Source organism: Leptopilina boulardi, unplaced genomic scaffold (genome assembly GCF_019393585.1).
Source record: "Leptopilina boulardi isolate dan_hultmark-lab unplaced genomic scaffold, ZJU_Lbou_2.1 LbouV2_335, whole genome shotgun sequence".
In the NCBI taxonomy this organism is placed as follows: Eukaryota; Metazoa; Arthropoda; class Insecta; order Hymenoptera; family Figitidae; genus Leptopilina; species Leptopilina boulardi.
The window spans coordinates 88,194-103,921 of record NW_026137902.1 but is presented as its reverse complement, the minus strand read 5'-3'; the positions used below and the strand labels follow the sequence as shown (position 1 = coordinate 103,921).

At 25.4% G+C, this 15,728-nt stretch overlaps 2 protein-coding genes across 2 annotated transcripts; both read right to left on the bottom strand.

Annotated features, from left to right (window-relative positions):
* Window positions 1–1,217: 1,217 nt before the first annotated feature.
* On the bottom strand, window positions 1,218–2,834 carry LOC127285573 (uncharacterized). The gene is made up of 7 exons (XM_051311671.1): window positions 2,789–2,834; window positions 2,655–2,696; window positions 2,525–2,566; window positions 2,342–2,434; window positions 2,077–2,259; window positions 1,368–1,409; window positions 1,218–1,291 (listed from the first exon to the last, which is right to left on the bottom strand). The coding sequence occupies exons 1-6, from the start codon at window positions 2,832–2,834 to the stop codon at window positions 1,375–1,377; spliced, it is 441 nt and encodes a 146-aa protein (XP_051167628.1). The 3' UTR covers window positions 1,218–1,291; window positions 1,368–1,374.
* Window positions 2,835–3,330: 496 nt separating this feature from the next.
* Window positions 3,331–12,775, bottom strand: LOC127285572 (uncharacterized). The gene is made up of 6 exons (XM_051311670.1): window positions 12,570–12,775; window positions 11,895–12,237; window positions 7,685–7,885; window positions 7,185–7,563; window positions 3,723–3,974; window positions 3,331–3,641 (listed from the first exon to the last, which is right to left on the bottom strand). Exons 1-6 carry the CDS (start codon window positions 12,773–12,775, stop codon window positions 3,331–3,333), a joined length of 1,692 nt encoding a protein of 563 aa, XP_051167627.1.
* Between the last annotated feature and the right edge of the window lie 2,953 nt (window positions 12,776–15,728).

The window sequence follows — 15,728 nt, the reverse complement described above, 5'->3', positions numbered from 1 at the left end:
TCAAATTCTAAATTGGAAACCAATTTCAAGTGAATCAGATAATTTTTTTTACTATTAATACTGTTATTAAACTTTCTTATTGTGGCAGGAAAATTTAATAAAAAATTTTTTGAATTTAAAAATTAAAAATTGTTATTTCATTTTTTCAAAATATATTCAAAATTAAAAATGATCTTCATTACGAAAATTTTGATTATTCTAAAGAATAGAAAAAATTATTACATATAACTTTTAGAATTAAAAAATTACTTCTTTTTTAAAACTAAAATAGTTGCAGAAAATTGAATAAATTTCAATATTAAATAAAAATGCTGCAATTTTTCATAAAAATAGAGAAAATTTTCAAAATTCAAAAAAAAGTGCTTTAGTTATTTATGAAAATAGAACCAACTTTCAAAATTCAAAGGTTGAAAAGTTTGAAGTTTAGCAAAATAAAAAATGACAATTCACAAAAATTGATTTTCAAAACAGTCAAATGAGGCAGAAAATCTGCTAACGGAAAAGGAAACTTACGATTATTATATAATATTATAAAACTAAATTATATTAAAAGTTTTTTGTTCAAAATGGTTTAGAAAGTTTAAAAAATAATTTTGTTTCACATTTTACATTAAGGAATTTTTTAATTTGGTACAAAATTGTGGTCTGAAAATCAATTTGAATCAAATTTTGTCATTATATACCACTGTGTATTGCAAAGAGACAAGAAAAATTGTCAATGAAATTTTTCTAAAAAAAATTATACAGAATATGAAATTTTTAAGATAAATATTAAAAAGTTTGGAGACAATTTTCCATTTTTTTAATTTACTAGAAAATTATCAATCTCTTTTATGATATTATAAGATATTTACTTTTATTTATCCTGGGTAAATAAAAACCTGAGGTTCTCTTTGCATGAAATAACAATTTTAAAGGAAAATATGATTGAACTTTGTAACATTTTTTGTTTCTTTGGATAATTAAGATAATTTTCCATCCCTTTTTGGTATTTTTAATTTTATATATCATGAGAAATGTGAAAAAAAGAAAAATCATTCTTTGTAAAGAAATAACATTGTAAAAGACAAACATTGCATAAAATTTAGAAACAATTTTTTATTTTTTGTTAAAGCAAAAATAAAAGTTTTACATCTTTTTTTGTAATTAAAATTAAATTTTTTATATAAAATATAGTAATTAACATAATTATAAAACAGTAATAAAAAAAGTAAATTCTCTATGTATATTCTGAAACTGTCATTTAAGTTTCGTTACTCCTACACGGCAGTTGTTGGAATCCTTAAGGCTGCTGAAAAAATTAATAATTTACATATTTATACATTTGTTTGGAATAATTTAAAGAAGTTATAAGAAGTTATACTTACCACATGGTTATGTTCTTTTAAGTGCTCTTATTTGCAATGCCGCTGAAAAAAATGTATCTTTTAAAAGTTATCCGTTAATTATAAGAATCACAATTTACTTTTTGTCTTATTTGAGTTAAAAAAAAGGAATTTCAGTGGTTGAAAAAGTGAATTTTTTATTTAAAAATTGCAATTTTAAAAACATAGAAAGACTTTATTTAAAGAAATATCATTTTTTAATTTTTATGTAGCAGTGTTTAACATTTCGTATTTCCCGAGGGGGTAATTACTTATTAAAAACGAGTACACTCCAATATATATTATTTTCCTTCTATTACACGAAGATTCAAGTATTACAGAGTATTAGAGAACTAATACAGGATATTACTGGCTATTACAAGATGTCACCTCATAATATGAAGTATTACATTAACATAATAATGCTCTATTATATATGCTAATAAAGATCTTATCATTTAAATGAACGAAATATTTGTTTACTATTTTTTTAACTTCAAATTTTGTTATAAAATATTTTTTTGTATCTAAAGATTAATTATTTTTTATTGTATATCAAATATCGAAGAAAATTTTTAATTAGGATAATTAAAAAGAAGGAAAAAACTAATAATATTAAAGGTATATTACACATTTTTGAAAAAGGAAGTAAACTGTGTTCCCTTTACATGTGTTTTAATGTAACAACTGTAAGGAATTTTTTTATACTTACGTTTTGTACTAGGAAAAGAAGTCACGGAAATGATTTTCGGTTTTCCTTTTGGCCTCGTCACTTGCATCTCGGCAACGCTTAAAGGTGGTAATGTAGCTGTGGTAGATGTTGCTGCATTTGGTGTTATTTCCATTACCGGAGAAGCTATCGAGACCTGGGGGATTCTCGCTGCTTTTCTCACCACTGTGAAATATGTGTTAATATTTCATTGTACTACTTATTTGCAATATATTTAGAAATAATTGCCTTTCTTTTTTTTAAATACCTCTTTTTGTCGCCTCTAATCTTACTACTGCCCTCTCTGCTTTTCTTCTCTTCGCCTTCTTTTCACCCGGAGTTAGTGTCCGTTTTATTGATTCTAAAACAATTATTATTTAATAAATTGTTTTAATTGAATTTAAATACATTAATTATAAATTCAATACAAATGCAAATTTTTTATACTTACTTATTTGTCCTACGGGTGGATAAGAATTGTACTTTTTTTGAACTACGATTAAAAGAAAATATCTATTGTTAGTGATTTGAAGTCTCTATTTTAATTTGTTAACATTAAAATAATTGTATTAAAAAATTACCTGGCCTTCGTCGATGTGGTCGACGAATTGATGTTTCAGGTACTGAAAAATAAAAAATTCAAATCTTTATCCGCATATAACAAAACGAATTTAGACAAAAAAAATTATATACGTAAAATTTTCACTACACTTACTGGGCCTAATAGGAATGTCTGCATCTGTTGTTGTTAATGATGGCATCTGTAGTGCTATTACATTTATCAGTAAAATTATGTAAATATAATCTGATGTTTTTAAAAATTTTTATTATGTTAAATTTTTAATTAATAGAATTTTAATTTTCCTAAATTTTTAAGAATTTTGATTGGAACTACTCTATTTACCAATTCTCTTTACCAAAAAATATTAAAATAAGAATGGAGAATTTAATCAATATTTATTAAGCCTACATTTTTAAGTAACATGACTTTATACAACAATTTTCTGAACATTTTATTAGAGAACTAATTTTAATTCAAATTGTGTATTAAATAATTTTCTATTTAGTTGAATTTTTATTCAATCGGATTTTGAAAAAAATATCTTACTTTCAAAAGAAAAAACCATCTCTGAAAATTTTGTTTAGAAAAACTGTCCCTGTAATCCTAAAGTTGAAAAAATGAAAAACCAACCCACAACTTAAATAAACATTACATAGAAAAAAGTTTAAATAATAAATCAGTATGATTCTTTTACTTTAGGGGGGAGGGGTCAAGGGGATTAGATAAAGAAGAGAACCAATTGTGATCCTTGCAATATAAAAGAAATTAAAGTACTTACAACAATGTGAATGGCCTGATTGAGAATTGTACATATCACCACAATTCTTGCAGTTTCGAAGCGCATGCATTTCCTCCACATGCCGAAAGTAACTCTCTTCATTTTGCATCTGTTCGGAGCAGACAGGGCACTTCCAAAAAGTTTCATCATACTCCACTCTATTGTCCCATGGAGTGTTTCTGACCACAGTGCATGTGTCAGCTATTGAGGGTGAACGTGATTCATCTTCTATAAATACATTAATTTAGAATAAATTACAATATATGGTAATTTTTCAATTTTTGGAGTGTAATTACCGTACTTTATTACCTCCAGTTAAGAGCGTCTTGTTTAGTTCAATGAAATAATAATTTATACTGCGACAACAATGAAGAAATTCTAATAATTTTGTGCGCCTCTCACGAAAAGTACAATTTTCTAGCTCTTTAATAATTCTCCATCCACCTTTTATAATTCTCTCCGTGCGTTTCTCTTCTTCACTGAGTCTACGTACAGAGACACCATTTCTGGTTCTTTCCGCATGATCAAGGTCGGTATCTTTTATTAGAAGTACAAGTTTAGCTGAAAAGAAGAACAATAAAAATAAGTTGATTTCTTTGTATAAGTTGATCGAATAAGAATAAGAATAAAAATGGATCTATTCAACAATACAGTTTTGCTGCGAATATTTGAGAATCTTGGCCTATCTTAATTTTACTTTTTTAATACCTTTAAAGAGTCGAAAGAATTAAAAACGTTGTTTTAAACATTGTCTGATATTGATTAATATAGAAAACCGCTGTAAAGTTGAAACGACCGTAGGATATGGTGGAATATCCGTGCTGTTATGGTTTGCTTCCTCATAAAAATATAGTATTTCATGAATTTTATAAATTGCATTATTGCCCAGTGGGCACAGGGACATGGGATGCCTTTAGGACATCCCTAGGATGTCCATGTCCGTTCCAAAGACGTCCCAAGTACATATTATGTCCTAAAGACGTCCTTTGGACATAAGATGTCTTCAGGACGTCTTTCGAACGGACATGGACATCCTAGGGATATCCAAGGGACGTCCTAAAGACATCCTATGTCCCCATGCCCACTGGGTGTCATATATTGTTGTTTATTTAATATAAAAAGAACCACAAAAAGTTTTTTTTTTTAAATTTCTAATATTTTCAAATGTCAATAACTTTGGAATTCATATTAGGGTGTATCAAATTTTTTGCTGATAAAGCGTATTGCAAAAGAGTAATATAGAGATAATTGTAAGTAAAATTGCTCAAAGAATAATAACTCTAAATAGAATTTCGAGCCTCTAAAATTTTATAAATAGATATTTTTTAGTAAAAATGAATTTTTGAATATGAAATCGTCATAAAATCCGATAGATTTACAATAGATTATTCAATATAAGTTTGTTTGTAGGGTATACTTGCCATCTTTCAGAATTGCTATAAATTGGTGAGTTTTTTTTAACGTTTTAGAGAAGATAGTAGTTATTAATAATAGAAATAGTATAAAATTTACTTTTAACTTAAAATTCATCATTTTTCTATCACCTCTTTTTATGAAAACATATTTCTTCTTCATAGAGCGTCACAAAAATATTTTTAAAACTCGACCTTCTCTTTTTGTATCTCATTTTGAATTTAATATATTAAAATTAGAAAAAGGACAAACTACAATTTACATTTACTCTAATTTTTATTTTTCAAATCAGGAGTAGGGATTTTTCAAAAACTCAAAAGTTCGAATAATGTTTGGATTGAATTTTTCAATGTCGAGCAACTAGAAACTTGAAAGACTAAAAGTTCGAATAGTTACCTGATAGAATTTTCAAATGTTCGAATTTTAGTTTAATAAACGAATAACAAATTACTAACACGTGATAAAACTATTATTATTTGAATCAATACCTAAATATTCGAATATTTATTAAATAGAATTTATGAAAGTTTGAATGTTCAACAGTTTATTTGATCGAATTTTCAACAGTTCGAATGTTCATTTCAACGAATAACGAATTTCGGGGCCGTTCATGAAATTATTATTATTATTCAAACGAATACTTAAATCAAACATTTACTTGGTCGACTTTCTAAAAATTAAAATGTTAATTAAATTAAAATCTAAATCTTAGAATGTTTATTTAAACAAATATTTAATGAATCGAATTTCCAAAATTTTGAATATTAGTTTAAACCAATATTTAATTATTCGAAACACCATTTAATTGAAAAATTAAAAATTCCTAGGTTTATTTAATCGAAAAGCCAAGAGTTCGAATATTAATACCAAGAAACTAATAGGCGGAACTAATATCATAGACAAAAGTTATAATATTTATTTCATTCTATCTCCAAATGTTAGAATTCTCATTTGGTCGAATTTTGTTTCTTAAGTGAGTTTACTTTCAATTTTGTTTGTGGATATAATTGCAGTACTATTTTCGATTAAATAAACATTCGAACATTTAATTATTTGTTAAAAGAAATACAAATTCGTTCTTTTCTATCTTTTTTTATTAAATTAACATTTAAACTTTTAGAAATCTGATGAAAAAGACATTCGAACATTTAGCTATTCCATCAAATTAACATTTAATCTGAACATTTAGGTATTTCGTTTAAAAAATAATAATTTCCTTAATGTCTTACAAATATTTAATTCGTGTATTAAATAAAAATTGGATTACATAACTATTTGAACTTTTAGTCTTACAAATTTACAGTTGCTTGAAATTACCAAAATCAATTCAAACATTATTCCAATTTTCGAGTTTCTGAAAAATTCCTGCTCTAGATATGGTAAAATAAAAATCAGAATAAATATGAATAGTTACAATATGTTTTCATAAAAAGAAGTAATAAAAAAATGATGATTTTTTAGTTCAAAATAAATTTAAGCTATTTTTAGTATAAATAACTGCTATCTTCTCCAAAATGTTAAAAAAAACCCATAATTTATAGCAATTTTAAAAGATGGCAAATATATATTGCCAACAAACTTATTTTGAATAGTCTACTGAAAATTTATCGGATATCATGACGATTTTATTTTCAAAAATTCATTTTTATTAAAAAATATCTATTTATAAAGTTTCGGAGGTTCGAAATTCAATTTAGAGCTATGGTTACTTGAGAAGTTTTACTCAGAATTATCTCTAGATTACTCTATTGCTATAAACATTGTTGAAAAAAATCTGACCATGCAAATTGACCCACCCTAATACATATCCAAAAAATGTTCAAAAATGAATAAAAAAGATGCGCCTCAAAAAGGAGTATAAACTTGAAGAAAAATAAAAACAATTAAATCTGAATTGATTTGAAAGTTGAATTAAAAACCGAAAAAGAAACTTTTTCCAAATTTTTTGTTTTAAAATGTTAATAATTTTGGCTAATATTATCGGAATTAATTCAATAAGGGGTCAAAAGATGCGTCTTAAAACGCCCTACAAAACTAAGTGAAAACACTTACAGGTCTCGGAACATTATTTTCAAATTATTTGCAAAAAACGATTTTCGAAAAATTTTAAAACGAGAAAAGGTAATAGTTAAACTTGATGAATAAGGTTCAAAAACCAGTTATTATGTGTTACAATAACTGACCAATGAGATCTATAATTAAAAACAAATTTTTCCCTTTAGCTCTTATAAAACTCAAGATATTTATAAAAATGTGATGTTTGAGTTCCTGGGATCAGAAAACAATATACTAAAGACATCCGTGAGATCTCCTGAAATATCTGTTGCTGTTATGATTAAAATATAATATAATAATTACCTAGAAAAATAACAAGGTTAGGATGACAACCCATAAATTCATTCCATGAGCGATTGTTTCGCTCGGTGTCATTATTCGTCCTCCTTTCCTCCAAGTACACAGAAAAGACTTGAGGCGTAATCTGCTTGAGCCAAATCCTTTCATAGTAAGATATCAGAGGATCGAGTAACTCCTTCACGGAAACATAATCTGTGCTGTTTTCATGAATTACGATTTTTTCATTTCTTGGAAGGCTTTCAACCAGAAAATTGAAAATTTCCACGATGTCCTCAGCTGGTAAAAGGGCCAAATATTTTATTTTTTCTGTAAATGCCAATATTGTTTCATTAGCGTTCACGTAGGGCCGCAGACCCAAGGAGTTGATCTGCTTATCAATGTTCTAGATAAAGAAAATTGCATTAATCATTTATGCATATCTTAAGAAAAAATTTTGAATGAATGAATTTCTTTTATAAAATATTATATATTCTTAAAACTTTAGTAATACATAGCATGCTTACGTATCGATAATGGAAATAACATCCAATAATTTTTTTCAATTCTGGAAAATTTTCTAAAAACGCTTTTCTTATCGCAGTTTCGAAGTCACTTGTTAGTTTCTCTATATTCAGAGATGGAGCTAGTTCTTGAATCTTGCGAACTACAACTCTATACGCAAGAAACGATTTGGAGCTCATAATAGCATAGAACAAGGGAGTAATCTGAAACAAATGTTTTTTATTATGTCATGCATTATCAATTTCTATTTTATTGTATGATATTTCAATCAGAATCCTTGCACTTTTATTTATAAATAACATTATAACTCCTTATAGAAATAGTTTTTGAATAATGAATATCACCATGAAATGAGAGGAATTTTGTTAAAATTTCTATTATTTATTGTAAAATATTAATTAAAAGTTTAGAACCAACAGAGCACCTAACTTTGGAGCAATATATGCAGCAGTTTTTCAACATTCTAATATTGTAAGAATATAATGAGAATAATTAGGCAATATCAATAAAAACTTTCACTTCCTCAGTCAATAAAAAATATTTAAAGAACACAATTCATCAAAGTAAAAGATCCAGTATGCAAGGTCTACTTCTGTTCTGTAATAATTATTGAAAACTCTCCATTTTATATACACATTTACTCTCTAAATCTGAATTAGTATGAATTTCTACTAATTTGAATTGGTGACTCACTTTCTATTATTGAATTAGTATTATCTTATTAATTATTATTAGTAACGTTTACTAATAATTAGTATTCAATTCAATAGTAAAAAGTGAGTCCCTAATTCAAATTGGTGAGAATTCTTACTAATTCAGATGTAGAAAGTAATTAAAGACTAAAAATTTTTATAATGTGATAGGATAATTTTTTTTTGTGTCAACAATACAAAGGATTCATTAGATTTTTATTTTCAACTAATGGAAAAAATTTGTTAATAAAATAAATATAAAAAAACCTTCTTTAAAAAAGAGGGCAAAAGTCTTGATTTTTCAACATTTTGAAAACCTAACTCAAGTCAAAGATTCGATTCTCCTTTGAATCTCTTGATTCTCTAGTGGTTTTTTTTATTCTCTTAAAATTCATATTTGATTAATATTCGATTTTCTTGATTCTAATTGTAAGTACTTATATTGATTCTCTTTTCATTCTACCTTGATCTTCTGTTGGTTCTCTGTTTGATTCTCTTCATTCTCTAATTTAGAATAATTCTATTTGCAATTTATTTGCAAACCAAATTATTACAAAATTTTAAGCAAATGAAGAAAATATATTCATATAGTTTTTAATTTTCTTAAAGAAACATTCAAGGATGTTTAACTCATTGTCATGAACCTCAAACTGAAAAGTTATTTATAACAACAAATAAAACTATAATTAAGATTGATTTCATCTTTTGAAAACCTCAGTTGTGCAATTTCCCCCACCCAAAATTATTTTGGATATAGATTTGTTTTGTTAAATAATTATTACTTAACTTTTTGTTATTATTATTTAAGAGGAAGTAATAATTGGAATTGATTAGAGAATTTTTAAAAAATGAGGGAAGTAAGTTTTATTGTTTTTAGAAATGTATATGAAAATTATAAATAATTACAATATCTTTATTTCATCCTAGGAAAACTATGAAAACCATTATTAAAATTCCATACAATAATTGTCTAGTGAATTTAAACAAAAAAACACAAAAATTAATTGAATATTAAGAAAAAGTTGATTAGAAATAATTTTGTATGAAAATTGTACAAGTGGATCTTTGAAAATTTAGAAAAATTTATTGTAATTATAATTTAAATCGGTAATACAATTAATTTTTAGTTTCAGATTCTGTTAAGGGATTGAACAGCCATTATGTGTCTTCTATAATTTTTAACAAAGTGTTAGATTACACAGAATTAAAGGAAAGGATTTCTTTAATACTAGCATTAGGAATAAACATCAAAGTAGTTTTAGTTGTAAAGCAGAGAATTATAGAGAATCAAAGAGACAAGCAAAAAGATAAGAAATGGTAATATCTACACCTTTAGAGAATCAAAACTCCGTTGAGTATAAGATTCTCTTTTGATTTCTCAAGATTTTCTAAAATCGACATTTTGAGAGAATCAAAACTTCGGCTGGGGAAATTGAAGAAAGATTTAAATTTTTCCAATGACAGGATTGTTACAAAGTCAGGAAAATCTGAGAAAATCTAGGGAATTTTTTTCAAAAGTACTGAAAAAGTAGCTTTCTAAAATTACCAGGAAATAACTGCTTTAGGTATCAAAAATATATTTTTGAAAAATATAAAAACCTCAACTTCTCCTACTTAATTTTACAAACTTTAAAAATTTTCGAATAGTAATAAATTTTAAAACAAGGCCTTAAATTTTGCTTAGTTTTATAAACAATTAAATTTATTTTTAATTATTAAATCCTGGAATCACTTTTTTAGGATAATTAATTCTTATGAGTTATAAAAATGTTAGTTTGAAAAAATCCCAATTTTCAAAAATAATTATAAATTTCGAAGATATTAATTAAACTAAAATTCTCAAAAATTTCAATTTCTATAAAAAACGAATAATAATTGAAAATGTTTATTTTAAGATATTTTTAATAAATTGTTCTTCAAAGAAATGTTTATTCCTCTGTTAAAAAATACTTGAATTTTAATAATAAGTTTTATTGCAAAATAATGAAATTGATTGAAATTTTGTGGAATTTTCTTAAAATTGCTACAATTTGTTTAAACACTTATTTTAAAAAATTAATTCAAGTTTTAGATAATTTTATTTAAAATTCTAAAACAATTTCAAATTTTAACTCAATTGTTTAAAAATACTTGAATTATTTCAATATTATTAAAAAATTACTAAATTACTAAAATTGTGAAATTTTTTTAAAAATAATAATGTAATTTGTTTAAATACTTATTTTAAAAATTATTTAAGTTTTAAACGATTTTTTTAAATTATAAAAAATTGCAAATTCTAATTTTATTGTTTAGAGATACTTGAACTTTTACAGAAATTTTGTTAAGAAATTATTGAATTTATTGATATTTAGTGAAATTTTCTTAGACATTTGAAAAAAATTAAATTTTCAAAAAACTTTTATGCAATAATTGGTAAGAAGTTGAATAGGTTTTACTCTTTTTACAAAGAATTACCATAAAAGTTTTTATTTATAAGTAAATTTTACAAAGATTTGAATTAAATTTTTTTAATAGATTTTTCGAAAAATTTTACTTAAACTTCTAGAAATTTTGTTTCCTGAAATATTTCAACTCTCTTTTTTTTTGTTAATTGAATTGACAATGATTGAAATTTTATAAAGAAGTAATTGAAATTATGTAGAATAATATAATGATTGAAATTCCCTAAATTCTGTTAAGAGTGATGGAGATTTTAATGAATTTTATTGTAATTTATATAAGTAATCAAAAAATGTTTGATACAGTAATTGATTTTATTTTTAATTGTTTCAATTTTTTTTTAGAGAATTCAGGGTAAAGGTCAAAATTTTATCTGGAAATCATGTAAATTTCAGAGAAAGACGAAATCAAATTAATTAGAAGGGTTAGTATGAATAAAACGATAACATTCGGACCATTGTTATTTTAATAAAAGTTTACTCCGACGTTTCGAAATCTAATCTATTTTTTGTATTTGTTTATTTGACAATTTATTGTAATTTTGATAGACTCCCTAAAGAGGAAATCATTTAGATTTCGAAACGTTGGAGTAAACTATTATTAAAACAACAATGGTCTGAATGTTATCGTTTCATTCATACGAAACCTTCTAATTAATATACTTCTCGGACGTTAAGCATTTTAATCTTTGACATCAAAATATTTTGGCTATCCTGAATAGATACTTAACTCGATGAACGTAGCTCTGAATAAAGTCTTTAGATATTTAGGATTCTTTAAAAATTAAGCTGAAAGTATAGGTAATTTTCATTAAAAATGCTTCTCACTTGGAAGTTTTCTTAATTTTTGAAGCCGTATATAACTATTGAGTAGAAAAAGGAACAAATATTTCTTAATTTCAAAAAATTATAACTATTTAATTTTGAATTATTAAAAGCAAACTTCACTTTGGCGGGAAGTGGAAGAATAAACCTTGAATTCCTCCCACATACATAGGAAAAGATACATTTTTAAGCACATTTGTCTTTAAAAGAATATAAAAAAATATATATATATATACCTTTCCAAAAGAAAAAACTGATATTATTAATATTTGCGAAGCTCCTTTTAGCCATGGAACTGTTCTAAATGTTCCGTCGACCGTGGCAGATGACATGTCAATTTCTAAAACTTTGGCAACAAAATCTGGGGAATAAAAGATGACGTGACAAAGATCGTCCTCGTCAATGACGCTTTCTACCAAAATTTGTTTTGGTTTTTCTTCCACGTAGTACGTCATCCTTTCCTTCCATACATCGTTGCCAAGGACTTCTCCTACATCCACAATATGTTTTGGCACAGCTGGACAACCATTTCGCATCCAACGCCTAAGTGATCTCGAAACACATCCGTATGGAAGGCTCAATTTCCATTCCGTGTTACTAAAATGATAAAAGTGTGTTAATATTATAAGTAAGTCATTTGAATAGACCAAAAGTATTAATAATAACTTTATTATCAATCTATAAACGATGGAATTGATAATATTTCTTGAAAAATGCAAGAGTTTGGAAAAGAATAAGAGATGAACCTCCTAATCAACACCCAAACTGCAGCAATATTGAAGAAATCATACAATAATAATGATTACAATTTAAAAGTTCTTAAAAGATGTTCACAATAGCCTTTAGACATGCAGAGTACTTTGATTTTGTTGAAGTTAATGTTATATATTTTCTTAAAAATGACATGTACTTTTCCTATAATCACTTACTCTCTTCTCACTTCTTTGAAAATTTTATGTGGATTTTCCGGGTTTCCTTCACTTTTTTTCAGCAGAGCACTCCTTTGTTGAGCAGCATCTTTGTTGAATTTACATTCTGCTAAATGTTCTTTTGTTATATAAATTTTGTCTGTCTCGTCATCATACAAAATTCCTCTTCCAGTGCATTTGGTTTTGTACTGGAAAGCACATCGCATATATCTGCAATTATAAGAAATGTTAACATACAACAGGGATAATAGTACATTTCTTTAATAATAAAACGTAATTATTAAGAAGTGTAGGTTAATTTTCAAACATAGGTAACAAACAGGTCACAAAATCACGTGAAGAAAAAATTGAAGTACAAAAAGAAATCATTAAGATCTATTTAAATTTTTGCCAATTCATATGCTAATCGAATTCAATTCTATAAACATCTAAATTCACTTATTTTCTAGACAATTTTTTTAATAAATGACAATTTGTACAATCTTTCGCTAAAGAAACACTGTAGAATTAATGTTTATCAACTATATTTTTACGCATCATTATAGACATAATTTTTATTTAGCAATAAAATCAATTAATATTATTATTATTTCATTGAACAGAATTTATGTATATATTTGAACTGCCATGAAAAGTATTTTAATTTAGCAAAATAATTGTGCAAACCAATTTCCATTTATTCAAAAATTTGCTTAGTAATACTCTAATATAAGTAAGTTTACATTAAACATAATTTATATTCTACAGAACACTTATTCAAGCTATCTTTCAATAACGAGAAATTTCATTTTAACAACTTCTTTATACAATCGTTATAAATGTCGTTAAATTGTATATTTTATTTATAATAAATATATGAATTTAAGTGAAACGAAAATTATCTTCAGTGTTTATAATAATACAAAAAAGCAATATAATTTCTGTAATTATAATTCATTAAACTTTAATTAAATTTGTAAATTTAAAATTAGAATTGATTGACAATTAAATAAAAAAAACATTTACATGGTTTGAAATTTTCATAAATTGAAAGTATAATGACATACTAAAATTTGAATCAATTGAATTAGAAGTTAACTCAAAATCAAAGTGAATCATAAAAATAAGGTCAATTGAAATTTTGATAAATTCAATTTTTAGAATCTGTTTAAATTTCCAATAATAATAATAATCCCAACAGTTGGGTAGCTTTAATTCGAAATTTTTTCAATATTTACATGTAATTGCTCCCACTCTTTGGAGGTTTTTTCGGACGTCCCGAACGGTGCCAACGATAATTTGAGCCAAAATACCGCTCAAAGGTTTTATATGCTTTCACTCTCGTACTTTCTATAATTCGACCTGAAGATGTGTGATCTAAATAATAAAGGGCAATGTAAATTAGTTGGACAATTAATAAAATATAACATACTTTAAAATTGCAATATCTAGGAATATTTTAAAAAAATATCCTAGTGTACTACTATATTGCAAAGATTATAAAATATCCTATATCACAATTGACAGTGTTCACTAATAGTGCAGTACTATTACCAGTACCACACAAATCTTTGTAGTACTACGCCAGTATAGTCATACTATTCTGTTAATGACCTGAAATAAGTAAACTAGCCACTTCAAAAACTTTTGGTCTCAAATTTGCAAGTTATCTATAATTTTTTATAGATGTATGAATACTCATTTACCCTCCTAAAATATTTAAGAAAATTTTTCTTAATTTTAATACTTTTTACTCATTCTAGTTTTTTCATTATTCATCTGAAATAAATAAAAACTAGTAGATAGAATTTGGCTAAAATTATAGCCTAAAGTCTACATTTTAAATTTAAAGATAAAATGAATCAATGCTAAAAAATAAAAATTTACAATAATTATTAACAATTTTTTAAACAATATTGCAAATTAAAGACGTGTTCTCGATGTTTTTAAAAGATTAAATTATGATATTTTCATGTACAAAACTCTAAAGATTAATTTAAAAAAAGAAAAATTAGTCACCTCCAACATTATAGAAATTATATAAATTTTTTTCAAAAAATGCAGGTGAAAATTGACTCGTGGTCTTAAAAATCAGCTTGAATACGTAAAGTTTCTAAAAAAACGAAAGATTTTATCAGAAAAATCTACATAAATTCTATAACATTTGAGATCACCGGTTTTTCTTTTTTCAAATTAATATGTAAAGTTTTGCGCATAAAAATATTATATTTTAATATACCAAAATCATGAAGAACATACTTCAATTTGCAATTGTTTTAACGAATTCTCTACTACACCTAGAAATTTTTATTTTGTAGCAATTACTCCATATTATCTTTAAAATACAGACTTTTCTTTAATTTAAAAAAAATTGATTTAAAAAATATTTTTCACACTTTTTATTTTATATGGTGTGGAAATTTTGGGTAATTATGAAGTAATAATTAATATTAATAATTAAAGTAATAATGAAAAAGAATATAAAATTACCCAAAATTTCCACAACAAAAATCACTTGAAAATAAAAAAAATTGTGAAAATATTTTTGTGGGTAAAAGTATACTCAAATATCTACGATGTCATAGATAACTTGCAAATCGGAGACAAAAGTTTTTCAAGTGTTTGTTTTCGCATATTTTGGCTGAAATAGTTTGATAGATATAGTTTAATTTCTTATAAACTTACTAAGTTCTGCGCAAGTATGCGTATCATTTTCACTATTGATAGGAACAGATTCCTCATGAATAGGAAAATCATTTTCCTCATTGGAAATGGCGACTTCTTCCTGAAAGAGGTACTCAATTTCCTCATCTCCGAAGATGAAGGATGCTCCTTCACCAATAAGGTGATCTTGAGTTTCAAAAGTTCCTTTTGAAGTTCCTAAACATTATAATTACAAAGTTTAAATAATATTTATTTAGTAATTCAATAATAACTTTCTGATAAATATACGGTTTTATTTTTTGCGAGCTTACGTAGTATTGCATAAGTATGGTCATTGTTTTCTTCATTACCAAGGACAGCTTCTTTTTGAAGAAAGTAATCATTTCCATCATCTATTGTAGACTCATCGTCAAAGAGTGATTCAAAAGATCTTCGTGAAGTTCCTAAACATTAGAAATATAAATATACACCTTCACAACACAAGGATATTCAGGATACCCTTGGAACGCCCTGGGG

Coding starts and splice junctions, on each gene's coding strand:
- LOC127285573 (XM_051311671.1), bottom strand. CDS start 2,834: ATGCCATCATTAACAACAACAGATGCAGACATTCCTATTAGGCCCA. Junction 2,567..2,654: donor ACCACATCGACGAAGGCCAG/GTAATTTTTTAA, acceptor TTTTAATCGTAG/TTCAAAAAAAGTACAATTCT. Junction 2,260..2,341: donor ATTAGAGGCGACAAAAAGAG/GTATTTAAAAAA, acceptor CATATTTCACAG/TGGTGAGAAAAGCAGCGAGA.
- LOC127285572 (XM_051311670.1), bottom strand. CDS start 12,775: ATGCGATGTGCTTTCCAGTACAAAACCAAATGCACTGGAAGAGGAATT. Junction 7,564..7,684: donor GTTATTTCCATTATCGATAC/GTAAGCATGCTA, acceptor TTCTTTATCTAG/AACATTGATAAGCAGATCAA. Junction 3,975..7,184: donor TAACCTTGTTATTTTTCTAG/GTAATTATTATA, acceptor TCTTCTTTTCAG/CTAAACTTGTACTTCTAATA.